This window comes from Lutra lutra, chromosome 8, assembly GCF_902655055.1.
Source record: "Lutra lutra chromosome 8, mLutLut1.2, whole genome shotgun sequence".
NCBI classification, from domain to species: Eukaryota; Metazoa; Chordata; class Mammalia; order Carnivora; family Mustelidae; genus Lutra; species Lutra lutra.
In genome coordinates this window covers 24,444,376-24,460,884 of record NC_062285.1, presented here as the reverse complement: position 1 = coordinate 24,460,884, position 16,509 = coordinate 24,444,376, and the positions used below count along the sequence as shown (strand labels likewise).

Sequence of the window (16,509 nt, the reverse complement as noted above, 5' to 3'; positions counted from 1 at the left end):
TTCTAGAACGAAATCTGTTTTAGCTGTTCGCCAGGGTAAGGGCTACTCTCCTTATGCTGGGCTTCCCCCCCTCCAATCCAGACCTCCCTCCTTGCAAGGGCAAAGCCAACACGCTCTCCAGGAAGGACTGTCAAGAATGAAAACAGAAATCCATTCCAAAATCTCTGAAGAATGCACAGGCCAAAGAAACCATGTGTGCAAGTGTAGCGAAGAAAGCATTTTGTAGTTTCAAATTTTCACCACGTTTTGGGAGAGGCTCCCAACTTTTCTTTATTCCTTGTCCAGGTGTCTGCAGTACCAACACTATTACCTTGACATCCAAAAGCAAGCCTGGAAACAAGCTTACTCTGCCTTTCACAATAGGCAAGTAGGAGGTTTGGTCACCTTTTCTGTCAGATTCTAGTCAAGAGTATCTTTATTGGGGCGCCTGGGTGGCTCAGTGGGTTGGGGCCTCTGCCTTTGGCTCAGGTCGTGATCTCAGGGTCCTGGGATCGAGCCCCATGTCGGGCTCTCTGCTCAGTGGGGAGCCTACTTCCTCCTCTCTCTCTGCCTGCCTCTCTGCCTACTTGTGATCTCTGTCTAATAAACAAATAAAATCTTAAAAAAAAAAACACCTTTAAGAGTATCTTTATTATGTTAACGAGGCAAGCGTAGAAACATAACCAAAGACCTCGGTGGATCCTTGAAAATTACTCAGTCTAATTAATTTAGTTTTAGAAATGAGAAATGTGGTCTTGGAGAGCCGGGAGGGGCCCCCGTGTGTGGGGGATGGCAGGAGGCGGGCAGGGTGAGAACCCAGGGGTCTTCATGCCTAGCCCCAAGCCCTTCCAACGAAACCACATCATTTCCATTTTCTTGACTCATTTAAGAAAACGGGTATTATGGAAATGGTTGCTTTTCTTCAAATGATCATGTTAACGAAGTTGAAACAAATGTAATTCCAGTGAATTGAACCCCCATTATTCGTGGATTCAGCGTTTGCAAATGCAGCTCCCTGCTAACCTGCATCTGTGACCCCACAGTCAATCCTCATGATGCATTATACGTGCAAAGTGCAGAGCGGTCAACAATTTGAGGCTCGGGGGCATGCACTTCCAGTGGAGGTCAAACAAGGGGAAGCTCTGCCTTTCCCTTTCGGCTCACATACTGTAAGCATCCTCTGGCGATCTATTTCGTGCCAAGTTTTTCACATTCCTGTGCTTCCTTTGGTGATTTCACTGTTTAAAATGGCCCCAAGGCCCAGGGTCGCCATCCCTAACTGCAGGACGGCTGGGAGGTGCTTATGGGAAAAATATATGTCAGATAAGCTTTGTTCAAGGAGTTATGAAGCTGTTGGCCATGAGTCCCATGTCCATGAACCAGCAGTATGTAGTAAATCATGTGTCTTTTTTTTTAAAAAGCTTTTAAATTTTATTTATTTGAGAGAGAGAGAGCACAAAGAGGGGGAGGAGCAGAGGGAGAGGGAGAAGCAGAACACCCACCAAGCAGGGAGTCCAATTCAGGCTCAATCCCAGATCTCCCAGGACCCCAACCGAGATCATGACCTGAGCTGAAGGCAGACACTTAAACAACTGAGCCACCCAGGTGCCCCTAAATCATGTGTCTTTAAACACCCCCAAACACACATAAACCAAGGTGATGCATTGTTTGGCTGATGAAAATGTTATGACAGGAAGCCCGTAGGACCCTAACCTGTATCTCCCCTAAAATCCATGGCTCAGTATTGACTCCCCCTGGGGTCCATGGTGACTTTATAGAACACACTGATACTGTGTGCAGCAGTTTCCCCAGCAAAGGTGAAGTCGAGGTGTCCGGCTACCATTTGAAATTCCCTGGGTTGTTTCCAGTGATTTTTCAGTGTGAAAAATGGAGGTGGTCAAATATTTTCTTCATATATAACCTAATAAAGATCATCTTCCTGTTTTGTGGGCCTTCTCAGAGTTCTGTCCCAGGTCTGCCCCTCCATGCTTTGGTGGGTTCATGGTTTTGAACTCAACAATGCCAATGAGTTCATGGTTCTTATCTCAACAAAGCTAATGACCCCCAAACCACGTTTCTACCTCCAAACCCCTTGAGCCCTCAAATCATTTCAAACTACAGGCTAAACACATCTGTGTCCCAGAGGCAGCTCAAAACCAGCGTCCTCTCCACTAAACTCATCATCAGTGATGACCCCCAACGCTCATTCCTGCCCCACCATCTCCCCCACCTCCACTAGCACCTGCATTCACCTCTGTCTAAGCTTCAAGCCTGGGGAGAAGATGCACAGGGGAGTGGGGAAGAAGAAAGGGGCTTCTTTTAACCCACTGCATCAACTGAGTCAACCTGAGGGAACCATAGAGTGGTGGGTCTCCTAATTCCATTGTCCATCTGTTCCAGCTGCTCTATCACCAGCTAGAAACCCAAGATTCAACTTACATTTCTTCTGTTTTGTCCTTGCCCTTTACTCTCTCTCACTTGTTCCCAGAGGCATTCTGCATTTTGTCTGCTAAATATTTGTCAGGTTTGTCCCCTTTTCTCTAAGATTTTTCTAGAAGATCTCCTCAGTAGTACCTATATCAAATCCACTTTCTGTAGCTCACAAAGCAGGGTCCCCAACATCAGTAAATGCTTTCATTCGTGAGTGGAGTGTGGGGGGATGGGGGGGTTACTTGTTAAATTGCAGACTTCAGGTTCATTGTCCCCGGATCGAATGGATGAGTCCTGGAATCTGTATTTTTTTTTTACAAGCACCTTTTTTTGGGGGGGGGGGGTAAGATTTGTTTATTTGAGAGAGAGAGAGAGAAGAATGCAACCACGAGGGGTGGGGGGTACAGAGCATAGGAAAAGAGCAAGAAACTTTAGCAGACTTCCACAGTTAGCACAAAGCCTGATGTAGGGCTTGATCAGGACCTAAGCTGAAACCAAGAGTCAGATGCTGAACCGACTGCACTACCCAGGTGCCCCTTACAAGCACCTTCTAATGCTAATGTCTATTCATCCTCCAGACTCAGCTCCCCTCCCACCCACTCCAGGAAGCCTCTATTCCCTCACCTAGGCTGAACTTTCCTCCTCTAGCATCCCCTACACATATGCATGCATGAACAGACCCATTAGGCAGGAATGGCTTTGGAGCTAACCACACAACTCCCAGGAGACAAGCTCTGTGTCTCTTGATCTCTATTCTCAGCGGCCAGGGCAGTGCCTAGCCCATAACAGGTACTTAATAAATGTAAACTGAACTAAAGAGAATTTTGTGAATGAGGGTAGATGCTGGGTCTTTACAGGCAGAGACAGCCACACTTGGCTTCCATGTGTCCCCAGAGGCGGCGGGGGCTCTGACGGGCTGTGTTCAGCGGCATGGTGGCACAGAGATGAAAACCGATTTGGTATTTTACCAGCCACTGTGCTATTTATTGAGCCCCTACTGTGTTTTAGGTGCTATAAGGTTGTTTATGTACATTCCCTGCTTTTTAGTCAGAACAACTCCGTCAGGTGATATCAGCTCCGTCCTGCAGGGATCTGCAAGGAAGCTCGAGGCGCTCAAGCCGAGACTGGGTGCCAGAATCAGGTCAGCCGGTTTCCAAACTCCACCCTGGCAGCATCTCCCTCCAGCTGTCAGCCCCTCCTTGTCCCTAATCCTGGTGCCAACAGACAATGTGGTCCAGGTGCTAGTGGCAGCCTGAGGTAAGGGGACAGAAGGGGGGGGCATGTCAACTCCCCACCTACCCCATCCCAGGCTGAATCTGTGTCAGGCACCATCTTGTCCCTGTGGGAGACGAGCGTTGTGAGGTGGTGAGTGGTAACTTCACACTGTGATTCATAATAATAAATATGTATCTGGTCTTGGTCCTGTTTCTGGACCATACCTCCTAAACCCATGGAATTTCCTAAGTGATAAGAGCCATAAAGGTGGCTTGTGTTATTTATAACATGTCCCTTTCAAGGCAGCTTTAGCTAATGAGGAGGCTTCTGGAAAGCCTCTAGATAACCTCTAGATAAGGGTGGGGGCGGGTTGGCCAGAGAACCAACCAAGTTGGAAATTCCAGCCCCACTCCCTTGACCGTGGGGAGGGAAGAAGGGCTGGAGATGCCATCAGTCACCAATGGCCAATGAGTTCATCAGTCCTGATTATCATGGAGCTTCCGTAGAAACCCAACAGGATGAGGCTGGAGAGCTTTTAGGTAGGTGTACACATGGAGAGGCTGGGAGGGTGGTTTGCCCAGGAAAGGCATGGAGTCGCTGTGCCCCAAGTCGCTGTGTACAGCTCTTGCCTGTGTGATCTCCTCCATCTGGCTGTCCCTTTATTTTTTTATTTTTCAAGATTTTATTTATTTATTTGGCAGACTGAGATTGCATCTAGGCAGAGAGGCAGGCAGAGAGAAAGGAGGAAGCGGAAAGCCTGATGCAGGACTCGATCCCAGGACCGAGATCATGACCTGAGCCGAAGGCAGAGGCTTAACCCACTGAGTCACCCAGGCACCCCTGGCTGTCCCTTTAATAGCCTTTGTAATAAACCAGTGATCTAGTCAGTAAACTGTGTTCAAAACAAAAAATAGAAAAACCCCACAGGCCCAGAATGGTGTCCCTTAGGCCAAATTACGAAACTGGAACTTAATACGTCACCTAGCCTAACTGCGTTTTCAACCTCCCCCCAAAATTCAGTCAACTGGGTCAGGAATTTTTTTGATTGGCATCAGGGAGGTAATTGGTCACATGGGCCCTCCCTCTCCGTTCCCCCTCAAAAGAAGATGAGGTGACCCACCTAGTACGATCACCTGCCCTTCCCCCCTAAGGAAATATGACCTTGACTGAAAGCATCCTTTTTTTTCTTTTGCTAATAACTCCTCACCTTCTTCCTATAAAAACCTTCCCTTTGGGCGCCTGGGTGGCTCAGATGGTTGAGTGACTGCCTTCAGCTCAGGTCACGGTCCCGGAGTCCCGGGATCGAGTCCCGCATCGGGGGGGTCCCGGCTCCATGGGGAGTCTGCTTCTCCCTCTGACCTTCTCGCCTCTCATGCTCTCTCTCACTGTCTCTGTCTCAAATAAATAAATGAAATCTTTAAAAACAAAAACAAAAACCTTCCCTTTTGTGCAACTCCTTAAAGCTCCCCTCTACTGGAGAGATGGGTGCTGCCTGATTCATGAATCACTTAAATAAAGCCAAACAGACTTTCAAATTTACCCAGCTGACTTTGGTGTTTTACCAACTGTTTCCCTGAGTTCTGTGAGCCACTCTGGCCAATGAGTTGAACCTGAGGAGGGGTTTGGGGAACCTCTGATTTACAGCCGGTGGTCAGAAGCCCAGGGGACAAAGTGGACTTGGGACAGGCGTCTGACGTGGGGGTTGGGGGGGGAGAGGTGTCATAGACTGAGCCCTTCACCTGTGGGATTCAATGCTGTCTCCAGACAGATAGTATCAGAACCGAGTTAAACTGTAGGACCCACAGCAGGTGACGGAGCACTTGAGAACTGCTTGCTGTATGGAAAATACCCCACATGTTGGGTGATCAGAAGCACCGGAAGTGAGGAAGAGTATGGCGGAAACACATAGGAGTGGGTTTTCCCTTAGCAGGTGAGAAGGGGGAAGAGAAAAACTATGTCCCCATCACCCCCTGCCTCTCTGGCCAGTGTTCTCTCAGGCCCCATGAAGCAGAACGACGGAAGTCCGCTCCAGAGCCCTGCCCTAATGCCATCCTGCCAGTTAAAATCAACAAGGTACAAAAGAGGACGCTAGGGAAATGGGCAGAAACTCTGATTTTGATTCTGTTGTATGTGTAAACTGAGGGAGAGCCCCTGCCTGCTTCATACAGGACACCCCCTTTCCTTCTCATAAGAAGCCCCCAAAGGTAGGGGCACCTGGGGGGCTCAGTCGGTTAAGCGTCTGCCTTCTGCTCAGGTCATGATCCTCGGGTCCTGGGATCGAGCCCCGCACGGGGTTCCCTGCTCAGCGGGGAATTTGGTTCTCCCTCTCCTTCTGCCCCCCCAACTTGTGCGCATGCATGCACTCTCTCTCTCTCTCTCTCTGACAAATAAATACAATCTTAAAAAAAAGCCCCCCAAAGTAAAGCAGAGGCTAAACCCCTATTTTCCTGATCATCTGCCTTCCACCTTAAAAATTGCTTCTGTGTCTGATTCCAGCACTAGGCGGGACCATGAGCTCTGCTTTAGGGAGAGGTTCCAACAGCCTTACCGGGTAACCGGATGGGCTTCCAGGGCGCAGAGTTTGGCACATAGGCGTGCTTCGTGGCGGTGACGATCAGCTGACTGCCAAGCTTATACTGGAACTTAACGAAGGCTGCGCCATCTGTCCCCGACGTGCCGGAGGCGATGGACACCTGGTTGGTGAAAATCTCGATGAGCGCATCTGGGATGGGCTGGTGGGTGCTGGCGTCACTGATGTGGACCTTCAGGGTCACCTCTGGAGGGAGGAGAAAGCAACAAAGAAGAACCACTATTACCCAGCCCACCTCAACAACAATTCTGCTGTAGCTGGCGGGACTGGGTAGGGGGTGTGTGTGAAGCAAACCTAGAGCCACATCCAAAATGGGAATCGCTGGAACCAGGGAACATTTTCTTGTTAGGGATTCCTTTTTACTTTACATGATCCCCGCCCCCCCAACCCTGCCCATCACAAACGCCCTTCCTCTTTGCTCCTCTGTGCTCACTCCAACAAATAACAGAGAGAATTCTATCCCTTTAAGACACTGTGAGCAAACAAAATATTCTTCTATCCTTTCATTTGCTGATGGCACACAGGGTCCAAACGGGGAGTGGGGGGCTACCAACGGACCCCCTGCAAGCTGTCAGAGTTGCACCCAGAGTCTTCAACAGTCCTGCTGAGTGTGGACGAGAGCTACCCAGGATCGCTGTGCTGGTAATCGGGAGGACTAGACTGAAAAGTGGTCCAAAATGTCTTTAAAGGAGGACCTGAAGAGTGGGAAGAGAGAAGCTTACAGGAAGGGAAAAAAAAAAAAAAAGAAAAGATTTGAAAAGATAAATGAAGTTGAGGCAGTAATACTGGCAAACCCAGATCATGAATGCAAGATACAGGTCCAAATTCATGTTAAAAATCTAAAATGGAATGGGTAATTTTCGTTTGTTCATGCGAGAGATGTTTATTGAGCTGCTTCTCTGTGCCTAGAACTGTAATCATGTGAACCACAGCAGTGAAGACAAGTGAGGAGACAGGCATGCACTGTGCTGGGAGAGGTCTGGTGCAGGCATGAAGGCAGCACTGAAGGAAAGGCATGCGCAAAGGCTCAGAGGCAAGGGAACAGCCATGTTTCTTGGAGAAACACAGACAGGTTCTGACGGATGACAGCCTAAGGGGCATGAGGACCCATGTGGGAAAGGCTGCAGAGGCGAGCAGGGGCCAGACCACTCAGGGCTTTAGAAGGAACCTAAAAGGATCCTTCTGGATCCCAAGAGCAATGGGAAGTCACAAAGAATTTAAACAAGGGGGTGGCAATTAAATTTGTTATAGAAACCTCTGGCTGTGGGGGAAGGACGGACTGGGGAAGAGGCAAGACTGGACACCGAGCGTCCACTAAGAGGCCTCCCAGTAACCCAGGAAGGGATGAAGTGGACCAGACTCCAGCATCACGGCAGATGTCAGCTAAAAGATGCCAGCCAGGCGCTCCAGAAGGGAAGTGTTTGAAGGGAGTGGCTGGTGCCCAGTGACATACATAAGTCCACTAGGACACTCCTGGACACTCCTTGCCATACACTTTGAGCTGCTTCAGATCGGAAGCCCTACTGATGCCTTGGGATAGAGAGGTGGGTGCAAGGACAAGCAAAGACCCTGCAGGTGACCAGGGAGGCTCCTGTCTACAGAACCACGGGGCTCTGGCCCAGGGGAGGGCCGGACATCACACGGAGGGGGAAGGAGGCAGGTGCCGCATAACTGATCCCATGGGCATGAACCCCAGAGCCCTCCTACTGCAGTTCCCACTAGGTCTGAATCTGAGCTCCACCCAGTTCTAGCCAAGGAGCCCAGGGCAAGGTACTTCTCCTCACCAGGTCTGTTTGCTCCTCTATAAAGTGGAGGTGACAACAACACATAGTTCCACACACAGGTGGAAACACTGAGTGCAGTGCCTCACAGAGCAAGCATAAACACAGCGGTCACCATTATGCTATTCTGATCACTGTGCTTGAAAGTACTCAGTCCTGGCGTCCGGGGGTGCTGGACAGGGCACAGAGAAGGGCGCGCTGGAGGGGAGAAAGGCATAAAACAAAGTGTGGGGACGAGGCATCCATCTTTAGGGAATAACAACTTTACATCCAAGGCCCTTCCTCAGCTGGGGCAACCACAATGAGAAGAAGGCCTTTTGGAGCAAGGACTGTCGCCTTGGTTAACCAGCCAACTGCCTAACGTAACCTGAATCCTGCACATCTCAGCCAGCCAATCACCCATTTTTTTCCCCACACTGAGCGACCTTATCTATTTCTTCACCAGACAAACCATGAAGAACAGCTAAAGAACCCTAGACCTACGTATTAGAGATTTGCACCAAACAAATCTCTCAAAACCTCATAGAGAAAAATAATGCTAAGGAAGCTGAACTTGGCTACTTGATTCAGGGAGAAAACGAACGTCCACAGAGGGACAAAATCAACATCATGAAAAGCGAGGATGCGGCCTTACAAAAATGCACTGAGTTAATCCGCTCCAATCTTATCGGTTACCTCAATGCAGATTTGCAGGACGAACACTGCCTACGTATTTTCTTATTTAACCCAAGTCTTGGTGTCCCCAGGTGGCACCCAAAATTATAACATAAGTTAACTCTGCGTTTGTTAATATGCACACAGCAGAAATCCCCTAGAACAGGGCAAGTGGAAAGGTAGCTTTGTAGGACTGCAGAGATAATTTATGTAATTTTATGGTAATGAAACATTTACCAACAATTGGGATTATAAGGTTCCTGCTCTCTCTTCACTGTTTGTGGCTTCACAAGAGCAGCAAAGATCTGGAAAAAGCTAAAGCATTTTGAATCAACGGTGAAAGGCATTTTACTATAATTCACGTCCTAGATTCTTACTACTGGAATTTCTTCTAACACCAGAAGCCTGCTTTACGTTCTGCAATTACATACTTTGAAAGAGATCGTTTAGCTACTTTGTTTGGTATGACAGGATGGGAGAAAATGTCAGTACGGTTAGATGATTATTACAGACTACTGGGGTATCATTTTTCTAGAGTAACATCTAGAATTAGGTTATCCATTCAACAGCAAACAAAACTGTTCCCACCAAGTGACTAATCTTAGGACTAGGGGAGGCACTATTTACTGAAACTACTCTCATTTTTGCAGAGTAAAGGAAGACCCTATACAGGGTTCCAACCTAATTATGCATGAAGACACATTCTGTATGGCTGCCCATCAGTGAGAGCCGATGGACTCTGAGCTAGGGCACCATTCTTTTACTTCTTACCCTGAACATCCATCACCAAGCTCTTACTGACTGTAACTGCAGAATGTATGTCACAAGGCAGGCCTTTCCTTCCCACCCTTGTTAATGTTGCCCTATTTCAGAGCCCACCATCGCCTACCATGACGACAGCCCAGCTTCTTCACAGAAACCACCACTGTCTTCACACCTGCCCCTGAGATCCCACCGAAGCCAGAGGGAGCTAGCTGGCATCCTGATGTGACCACTTCCTGTCCCCCTCCCAACCCTTTAATGCCTCCCACCAAACACAGCCAGATGACAAATGAGGGCAGCGGCTCATTTTTGAACGGTCCGTGAGCTAAGAATGGTTTCTACTCTTTAAATGGTTGAAAAAAAAAAATCAAAAGTATAGTTCATGTCCTATGAGAATTATCTGGAGTTTCAATGTGTGGCCATAAATAAAGTTTTATTAGAACACAGCCAGAGTCGTTTGCATATGTCTAAGGCTGTTTTTGCATTTCAGTGGTGGAGTTCTGAAGCTTTGATCTCAGAGCTTGTAAAGCTTGAACTATTTACTTTTGGCTCTTAAAATCTGCTAGCCCCTGACCTACAGGATACACTTCAAGGCACCTGAGGCCCTCCACAATCAGGATTCCTTCCATCCGCACGTTACTGCCCACAGGCCCACAGACGCCACCCCGTGCATTCCTTACTCCTCCTTTCTGCTGTGGCTTCTGATCTTTGTAGGAAAGGCCTTTCTACAACATGACTTTCATGTTCCTTATTTCTATTCATCTTCTGAAAGGCCATCTTCAGGTTTGAGAAACTGCTCCTAACTCAGCAACCCCCCACCCAAACTGGGCTAGAGGCCCCTCGTCTCCATCCCCCAAAACTGTACACACGGCTGCTGCTTCTGTTTCCACTTCAGTGTTTGCTACAGGCCCACTATGCGGGGAGACAAGAGGATCAAACCCCTGACGCTGAGGAAATTTTGGCTTTAGATAGTAAGTAAATACCATGTGTAATTATGAACTGAGGACACCATCAGGAGAGGGAACCTACCCCCAACAGGGAGGTCAAGGAAGGCCTCTGGAGGAGGTGTCGTATAAGCTCAGGTCTGAAGGACACACAGGAACCAACCAGGCACAGGGGCAAATGTCCTGAGGTGAGAATGACTTAGTTGTTGGAACTGAGTAATAACCAGTGTGGAGGGAAATGCTGGAGGGCAACCAACTATCCTAACATTGCACTGTCCAAGATGGGGGCCACCTGCCACAGGTGGGCATCTAAATTTCAGTTTAAATCAATCAAAATAAGATTAAGTCAGAAATGGAGCTCCTGGATCAATCACACTATGCACATTTCAAGTACTCCACGGCCCCCTGCGGCTAGGGGCTCCCACAGTGACCAGCAGAGCTAGAGCATTTCCAGCAACACAGAAAATTCTATTGGATAGCACTGATCATGTACTACAAACTCTCATCTCAGGATCCGAGCAAAGAAATGCAGGTACCTGAACGGTTCAATGAAGAAAATACATCTGAGCATGCCTCTGAAGTAGCTGCTTAGCAGCCCTAATGGGTCTGACCTGCACTTGAAGTCCTTACAGTGACTTGAAAGGTTCTGTGTTCTCTGTTCCAGCCCCTCCCCCAAGTATCTGCCAGCCCCCATTTCCTACACCTTCCCCCATTCAAGGAATAAGGCAGAGGCCAGGGTTCTGGGAACGTGCTTTGTACCAAACATTTGCATGCCACACTTTTCCTCAATACCCTTCTGTGTATCTCTCTCCTCCCTGTCTGCTTAAATGTCACCTTCTGGGACACCCGGGTGACTTAGTCAATTGAGCATCCGACTCTTGGTTTTGGCTCGGGTCACGATCTTAGGGTCATGGGATCCAGCCCCAGGACAGGTTCCATGCTCAGCGGGGAATCTGCTTAAGATTCTCTCTCTCCCTCTCCCTCTGCCCCTCCCACAACTCAATTCCTACCCCTCTAAATAAAAAAAAAAAGTCACCTCTTGAGTGACTTCACTGACCACCAGTTCTTTTTCCTAACTTTTTAAAATAAAAAAAAATTATCATTTTAAAAATTTTATATTAATTAACATAGATTGTATCATTAGTTTCAGAGGTAGAGTTCAATGATTCATCTGTCTTATGTAACTCTTATTATGGAAATTTTAGAACATCTATACAAACAGGAAGAATAGTATGAGGAAACCCTCTGCACCAATCGAGTTTCAAATACCAACTTTCTACCATTCTCCTTTCACCTATTCTCCCCTGACTCAACTTTTCTTCCCTCCCCGCTTCCCTCCTTGCTTTTTTGCTGGAATATTCTGAGGCAGATCCCAATTATATTACTTCACATTATTTCCCCATAAATACTTCAGTTTACAACAGATAAAGACTTGGGGCGCCTCGGTGGCTCAGTTGGTAAATCATCTAACTCTTGATTTTGGCTCTGTGATGATCTCAGGGTCATGGGATTGAGTCCCACGTTGGGCTCCACACTGGACGTGGAGCCTGCTTAAGATTCTCTCTCTCCCTCCGCCCCCTCTAAAAAAACCCCAAAACAATAAAGACTTAAAAAATAACCAAAATGTCATTATCATACCCAATTTATGGAACAAACTCTACATTATTTCATATTCAGCAAAAATTCAGTTTTTCTCTGCTTGTCTAAAGCAATTTTTTCTCTTCACGGTTCTGACCGTCCTACCCAAAATGCCAATCCCAATGCCACCATGTGCTTCTGATACTATCCTGCTCTGCTTCTACTTCTTCTTCTATATACAACCCTCATCAGTTCTAAAATGTTTATAACTTACATGTTTATTAACTGTCTGACTCCTCTAGAATGTGAGCTTTGAGACAGCTATTTTGTCTGTTTCTTTTTTCTTCTTCATTCATGTATTCCAAGCACAGAGAATAATGTTTGGTAGAGGAGGCACTCAATTAGTCTGAGAATGAATCCCTAAAACTAATGGGCATTTCTAGATATCATCAGGTACACGGCCTAAATAGCCCTGGGTGGTTTTTTGTTGTTCCATTTATTTCCTATTCATGGTTGTTTTCAATAGACACTACTGAAATTCATTTGAAAAACATTAATTCAGATAGCTAATGAACTGTAATAACGAGAAAATATTTACAGTACACTTAGCATGACATTAGGTACTATGGGGGAGCAAAAAATAAGAAAAAAAGATATGAGTCCTGTTTTTACAAAGTTTAGGGTGTTTCAGGGCAGTGGGGGAAGTAAAAACCAACCGACCAACTCACATGACAGAGAGCAAAAAGGATGGAGCTGGGTAACACAGAGTAAAAAATATAGCAAAGAAAAAAAATATAGCAAAGAAGAGATTAATGAGGTCTGGAGTTTATAAACAAAAACAAAGAAAAAAGACCTCAAAGGTCTGTAGAGGAAGAGGTGATGTCGGGGTGACAGGAGAAGACTTACAAAGGGGGGTGCCTGTGAGCTTCCCGTTAACTGAAACAGGCAAGTCCTGCATGAATACTGCTCCCGATGCTTATGGTTTATGGAGTTCAGTGTGGGATGCTTCCAGAAGAGCTGAGAATTGAAGGGAGGCTGGAAGGATAGTGTGGGAAGATGACCAGCATCTCCTGAACAGCCTTCCCCTCTCGACTGTGCTCCCACATCATACATTTGGCCTCAGGGACATGCCAGAAAATTCGGTTTCTCATCCTCCCTGGTAGCCGAGGAGGAGGAATGGACTTGGACTCTGCGAATCTGCTATCCTCTCTCTGGGTTCTGTGTTAGAATACAGCAGCATAAAAAAACAGGTGCTTTTTCTGACCGAAGGAGAATGCAACTGGTTTGGGGCGAGCAGTGCAAGCCGCCCTGTCTCAGTGCAGGAGGGAGACAGGACGTCCCTGGCTCAGTCTGGCCCTATGGCTTGGGCACTGTTCTGATTATGAGCCTTATCCTCCAAGAACTTCTGTGAGCTCCCTGAAAGCCAGACCGATGTCTTGTCTGGTTAAACTAGCCAGGGTGGGTCATGGTGTCTGTACTCCTCACTTCTGGACTGTCCAAGCATGACACCATGTGGCTGAGGACTGTTTTCTTGGAGCTGCACCCGCCAGGGCCTCCTCCACACTCTGGCTTAACTTCTCAGTATGTTTGATCATTAATTTTATGCATCTACTTCACTGGGCCATGGGGTACCCAGATATTTGGTCATCATTATTCTGGGTGCTTCTATATGGGTGTTTCTGGGATGAGATTAACATTTACATTAGACTGAGTAAAACAGATTGCGTTCCTTGACGTGGTGGGCCTTACCCAATCAGTTGAAGGGCTGAATAGAACAAAAAGGCTGACCCTTCCCCCAAGTTCTTCCTGCCTGACAGCCTGTGAACTGGGGCATTCGCTTTTCCTGCTTTCTGAAGGTGAAATACCAGCTCTGCCTGGGCCTCGGGTCTCAGGCTTTGGACCAAGACTATACCATCGGCTCTTCTGGTTCTCCAGCCTGCTGAATCACGCTATAGATCTTGGAGTTTGTCTGCCTCCACAATCACATGAGTCATTTCTGTATAATAGCTCTCGTTCTACATAAACATACATCCTATTGATTCTGTCTCTCTGGAGAGCCCTGACTAACATAATACCCATCCTGTGTTCTCATTCTGTTTGCTTGAAGTGGGTGGGCCCCCCTCCCCGGAATGTGGGCTCAGGTCTCTTTTCGTTACACACTCTTACTCAGCAAATTATTTCGGGATCACAAATTCAGCCACCGCCTCTAGAGCATTCCCCTCAAATTTTCACCAGCCAGTGAAAGCAGCGAGAAGGAAGCAACAGCTCCTCAAGAATTCTCCCTCCATCATGATTCAGGGCTCCTTTGCTCTTGGCAAACACAGAGTTTGGCTCTGTGGGCACAAGCTAGTCCATTTGAAGTAGTACAAAGAACATCTGCTTTGTGGGTAGAAAACGAAACATTATCTTTTAGTCATTTCCTTTCTTCTGCCACAGATTTAGAACGAAAGGCAACAAGGCTGTTTCCGATTGTTGGCTTCAGAGAAGGCACCAGTTCAGCAGCAAGTTGAGAGCAAACATAGTGGTAGGGGCAAGAGGCCGGGCAGATGGCGTACACTATGCGGGCTCAGGAGGAAGCCCGGTCAGGGTCACATACTGCCTGCCAACCTTGGGGGGCCTTGTTTCTCTCTCTCCTGTGTTTTCTTCAAAGACTTTATGCCTTGAGTTACTTTCCTGCAAGTGACAGAACTCGTTAGTTCATAATCTCTCATCCAAACTCCAGGTCCAACATCTCAAGTCTCTGTCACATGCTCCCATGTCCTCTGTCCTACTCCAGATGGGAAGTCCTCTGTGGTTTTTGCTGGGGACAGAGCTGGGAGATGAGGCTTACCTGCTCCCTGAACAGCCTGCGCCTCTCACCTTCTACCTGCCCGGGCTCTCACCAACTCTGGCTCCATCTGGGAAGGGAAAGTGAAGTTCGGGGGCGCCATCTTTTTTCGTTCCATTTTGGTTTTGTTTCTATGAAGTTTTTGGCTCCCTGTGGCTGTGTTTCATTCCCTTTTATATCCCCTCAAATTAGTCTTTATTCTGGGATTTTTAATTTTTCCTTTCCTTTTGGTTTTTAGAGCTGTTGGTTTCCACAGCAACCCACCCGGTTGGAAATGCAGCATTTGCCAGGCTGGCCAGAGGGGCCCCGCTAAGGGGAGGTCCTTTTCCGGCAGCAGACCAAGCAGAGGCGTCTATCCCAAGTTGCCTGGAGCCCCTGTGGCTGCCTCACCCCGGGCCAAGCAGTGGAGAAGGAACGGTCTCTTGAGCCGCCAGCACTATGATTAGTTAGACTTCGTGGAAAATCAAAGGAGTTACGATGGCTTTTCATGTCTTACATAAAACAATAAAAAAGGACCCCATCATTGGAAAACATTTTCCAAACGGGAACTTATTTTTAAAACGCTACCAGACCTCTGCTCTAGGACACTTTGCCCCATGTTACTTGGTGGTGACATTTTTACAGTATTGGGGGACTCACGGAATTTCCCTGTCTTTATGCAGCAATTACAGGCACATCCGAGTGTGAAGAGGAAACTTGCCATCTGCTGTATGTCTTTTATAAAAATGAAAGGTTTGTTTTACTTTGTAATCTGGCAAAATTCGAATGTACTTTGTACTAGAGTTTTCTTGTATTTTCTCCAGTTTCACCTAGTACATATGCACCTTATCGTTCGATTTTATTTGCGCTCAAAATTTAATGTCTTTCAACCAAATTATATATATATTTTAGAGATTTATATATATCACATATTGTATAAAATGAGATACATAACCTATATTAACTTATACTACATTAGTTATATATAATTATATGTTAATATATATATTTTATTTATATCATCTTATATATTGTGTTATATGTTATATATATGTTATACATATAAGGTACACACATATATATGTAATAGATGTTATATGTTATATCCCATAGTATATATAACATCTAATACATATATATGTAATATGTAGGACAATAAAAATCTGCTACAATTGTATATCCCAGGACTCCCAGATGTCCAATTTCAGCTGCATTTTAAGCATTTGGCAAGCCTTGTGTGTACTTAATTATAAAAGTAATATTCCTTATTCTTCTGCAAAGACCAGCACTTCTGTTCTGTCCCCAGAGGAGAAAGGATAATGCGGGCATACTTCAGAAGGACAGATCTGCTGGGCACTGGTCCCTCCCTCCTGGTCCACCTGACTGTCCTGTCAGGAGCCGTGCTGTACTGAAGACACAGATTGAATCAGGAGCCGCCCTGAGTCCTCTCTATTAATGTGTTAATCTGTGGTCACAATATCTGATACAGAATTCCTCCCCCATTTTAGGAGGTTTTCCTTGCAAGTGTGTCCCTTAATTATCAGTGGAGGATTGTGATCTCTGTATTTTCACTTGAATTTCTATTCACTTGACAAAGCATGGAAGAGGTACGTTTGCTGCTGCAGCCCAGCCAGGAAAGTTAGGATCCCATTTTGTGCCTTTTTGTGTTTTACAATCTCTGGCAACTGACTTGTGCTCTGAACATCATGCAAAGTCCGCTACAAGGTCAACTCAACAGTTACAGCTTCCGTCTGGTATAATAAGGAGAGA

At 46.7% G+C, this 16,509-nt stretch overlaps 1 protein-coding gene across 1 annotated transcript in view; it reads right to left on the bottom strand.

The window, feature by feature from the left end:
- Positions 1-16,509, bottom strand: part of FAM171A1 (family with sequence similarity 171 member A1) — a 128,134-nt gene that overhangs the window by 54,184 nt on the left and 57,441 nt on the right. The window contains exon 2 of the mRNA XM_047741581.1: positions 6,173-6,400. Within this exon, the coding sequence (XP_047597537.1) occupies positions 6,173-6,400 (228 nt within the window). The remainder of the gene's footprint in view (positions 1-6,172; positions 6,401-16,509) is intronic.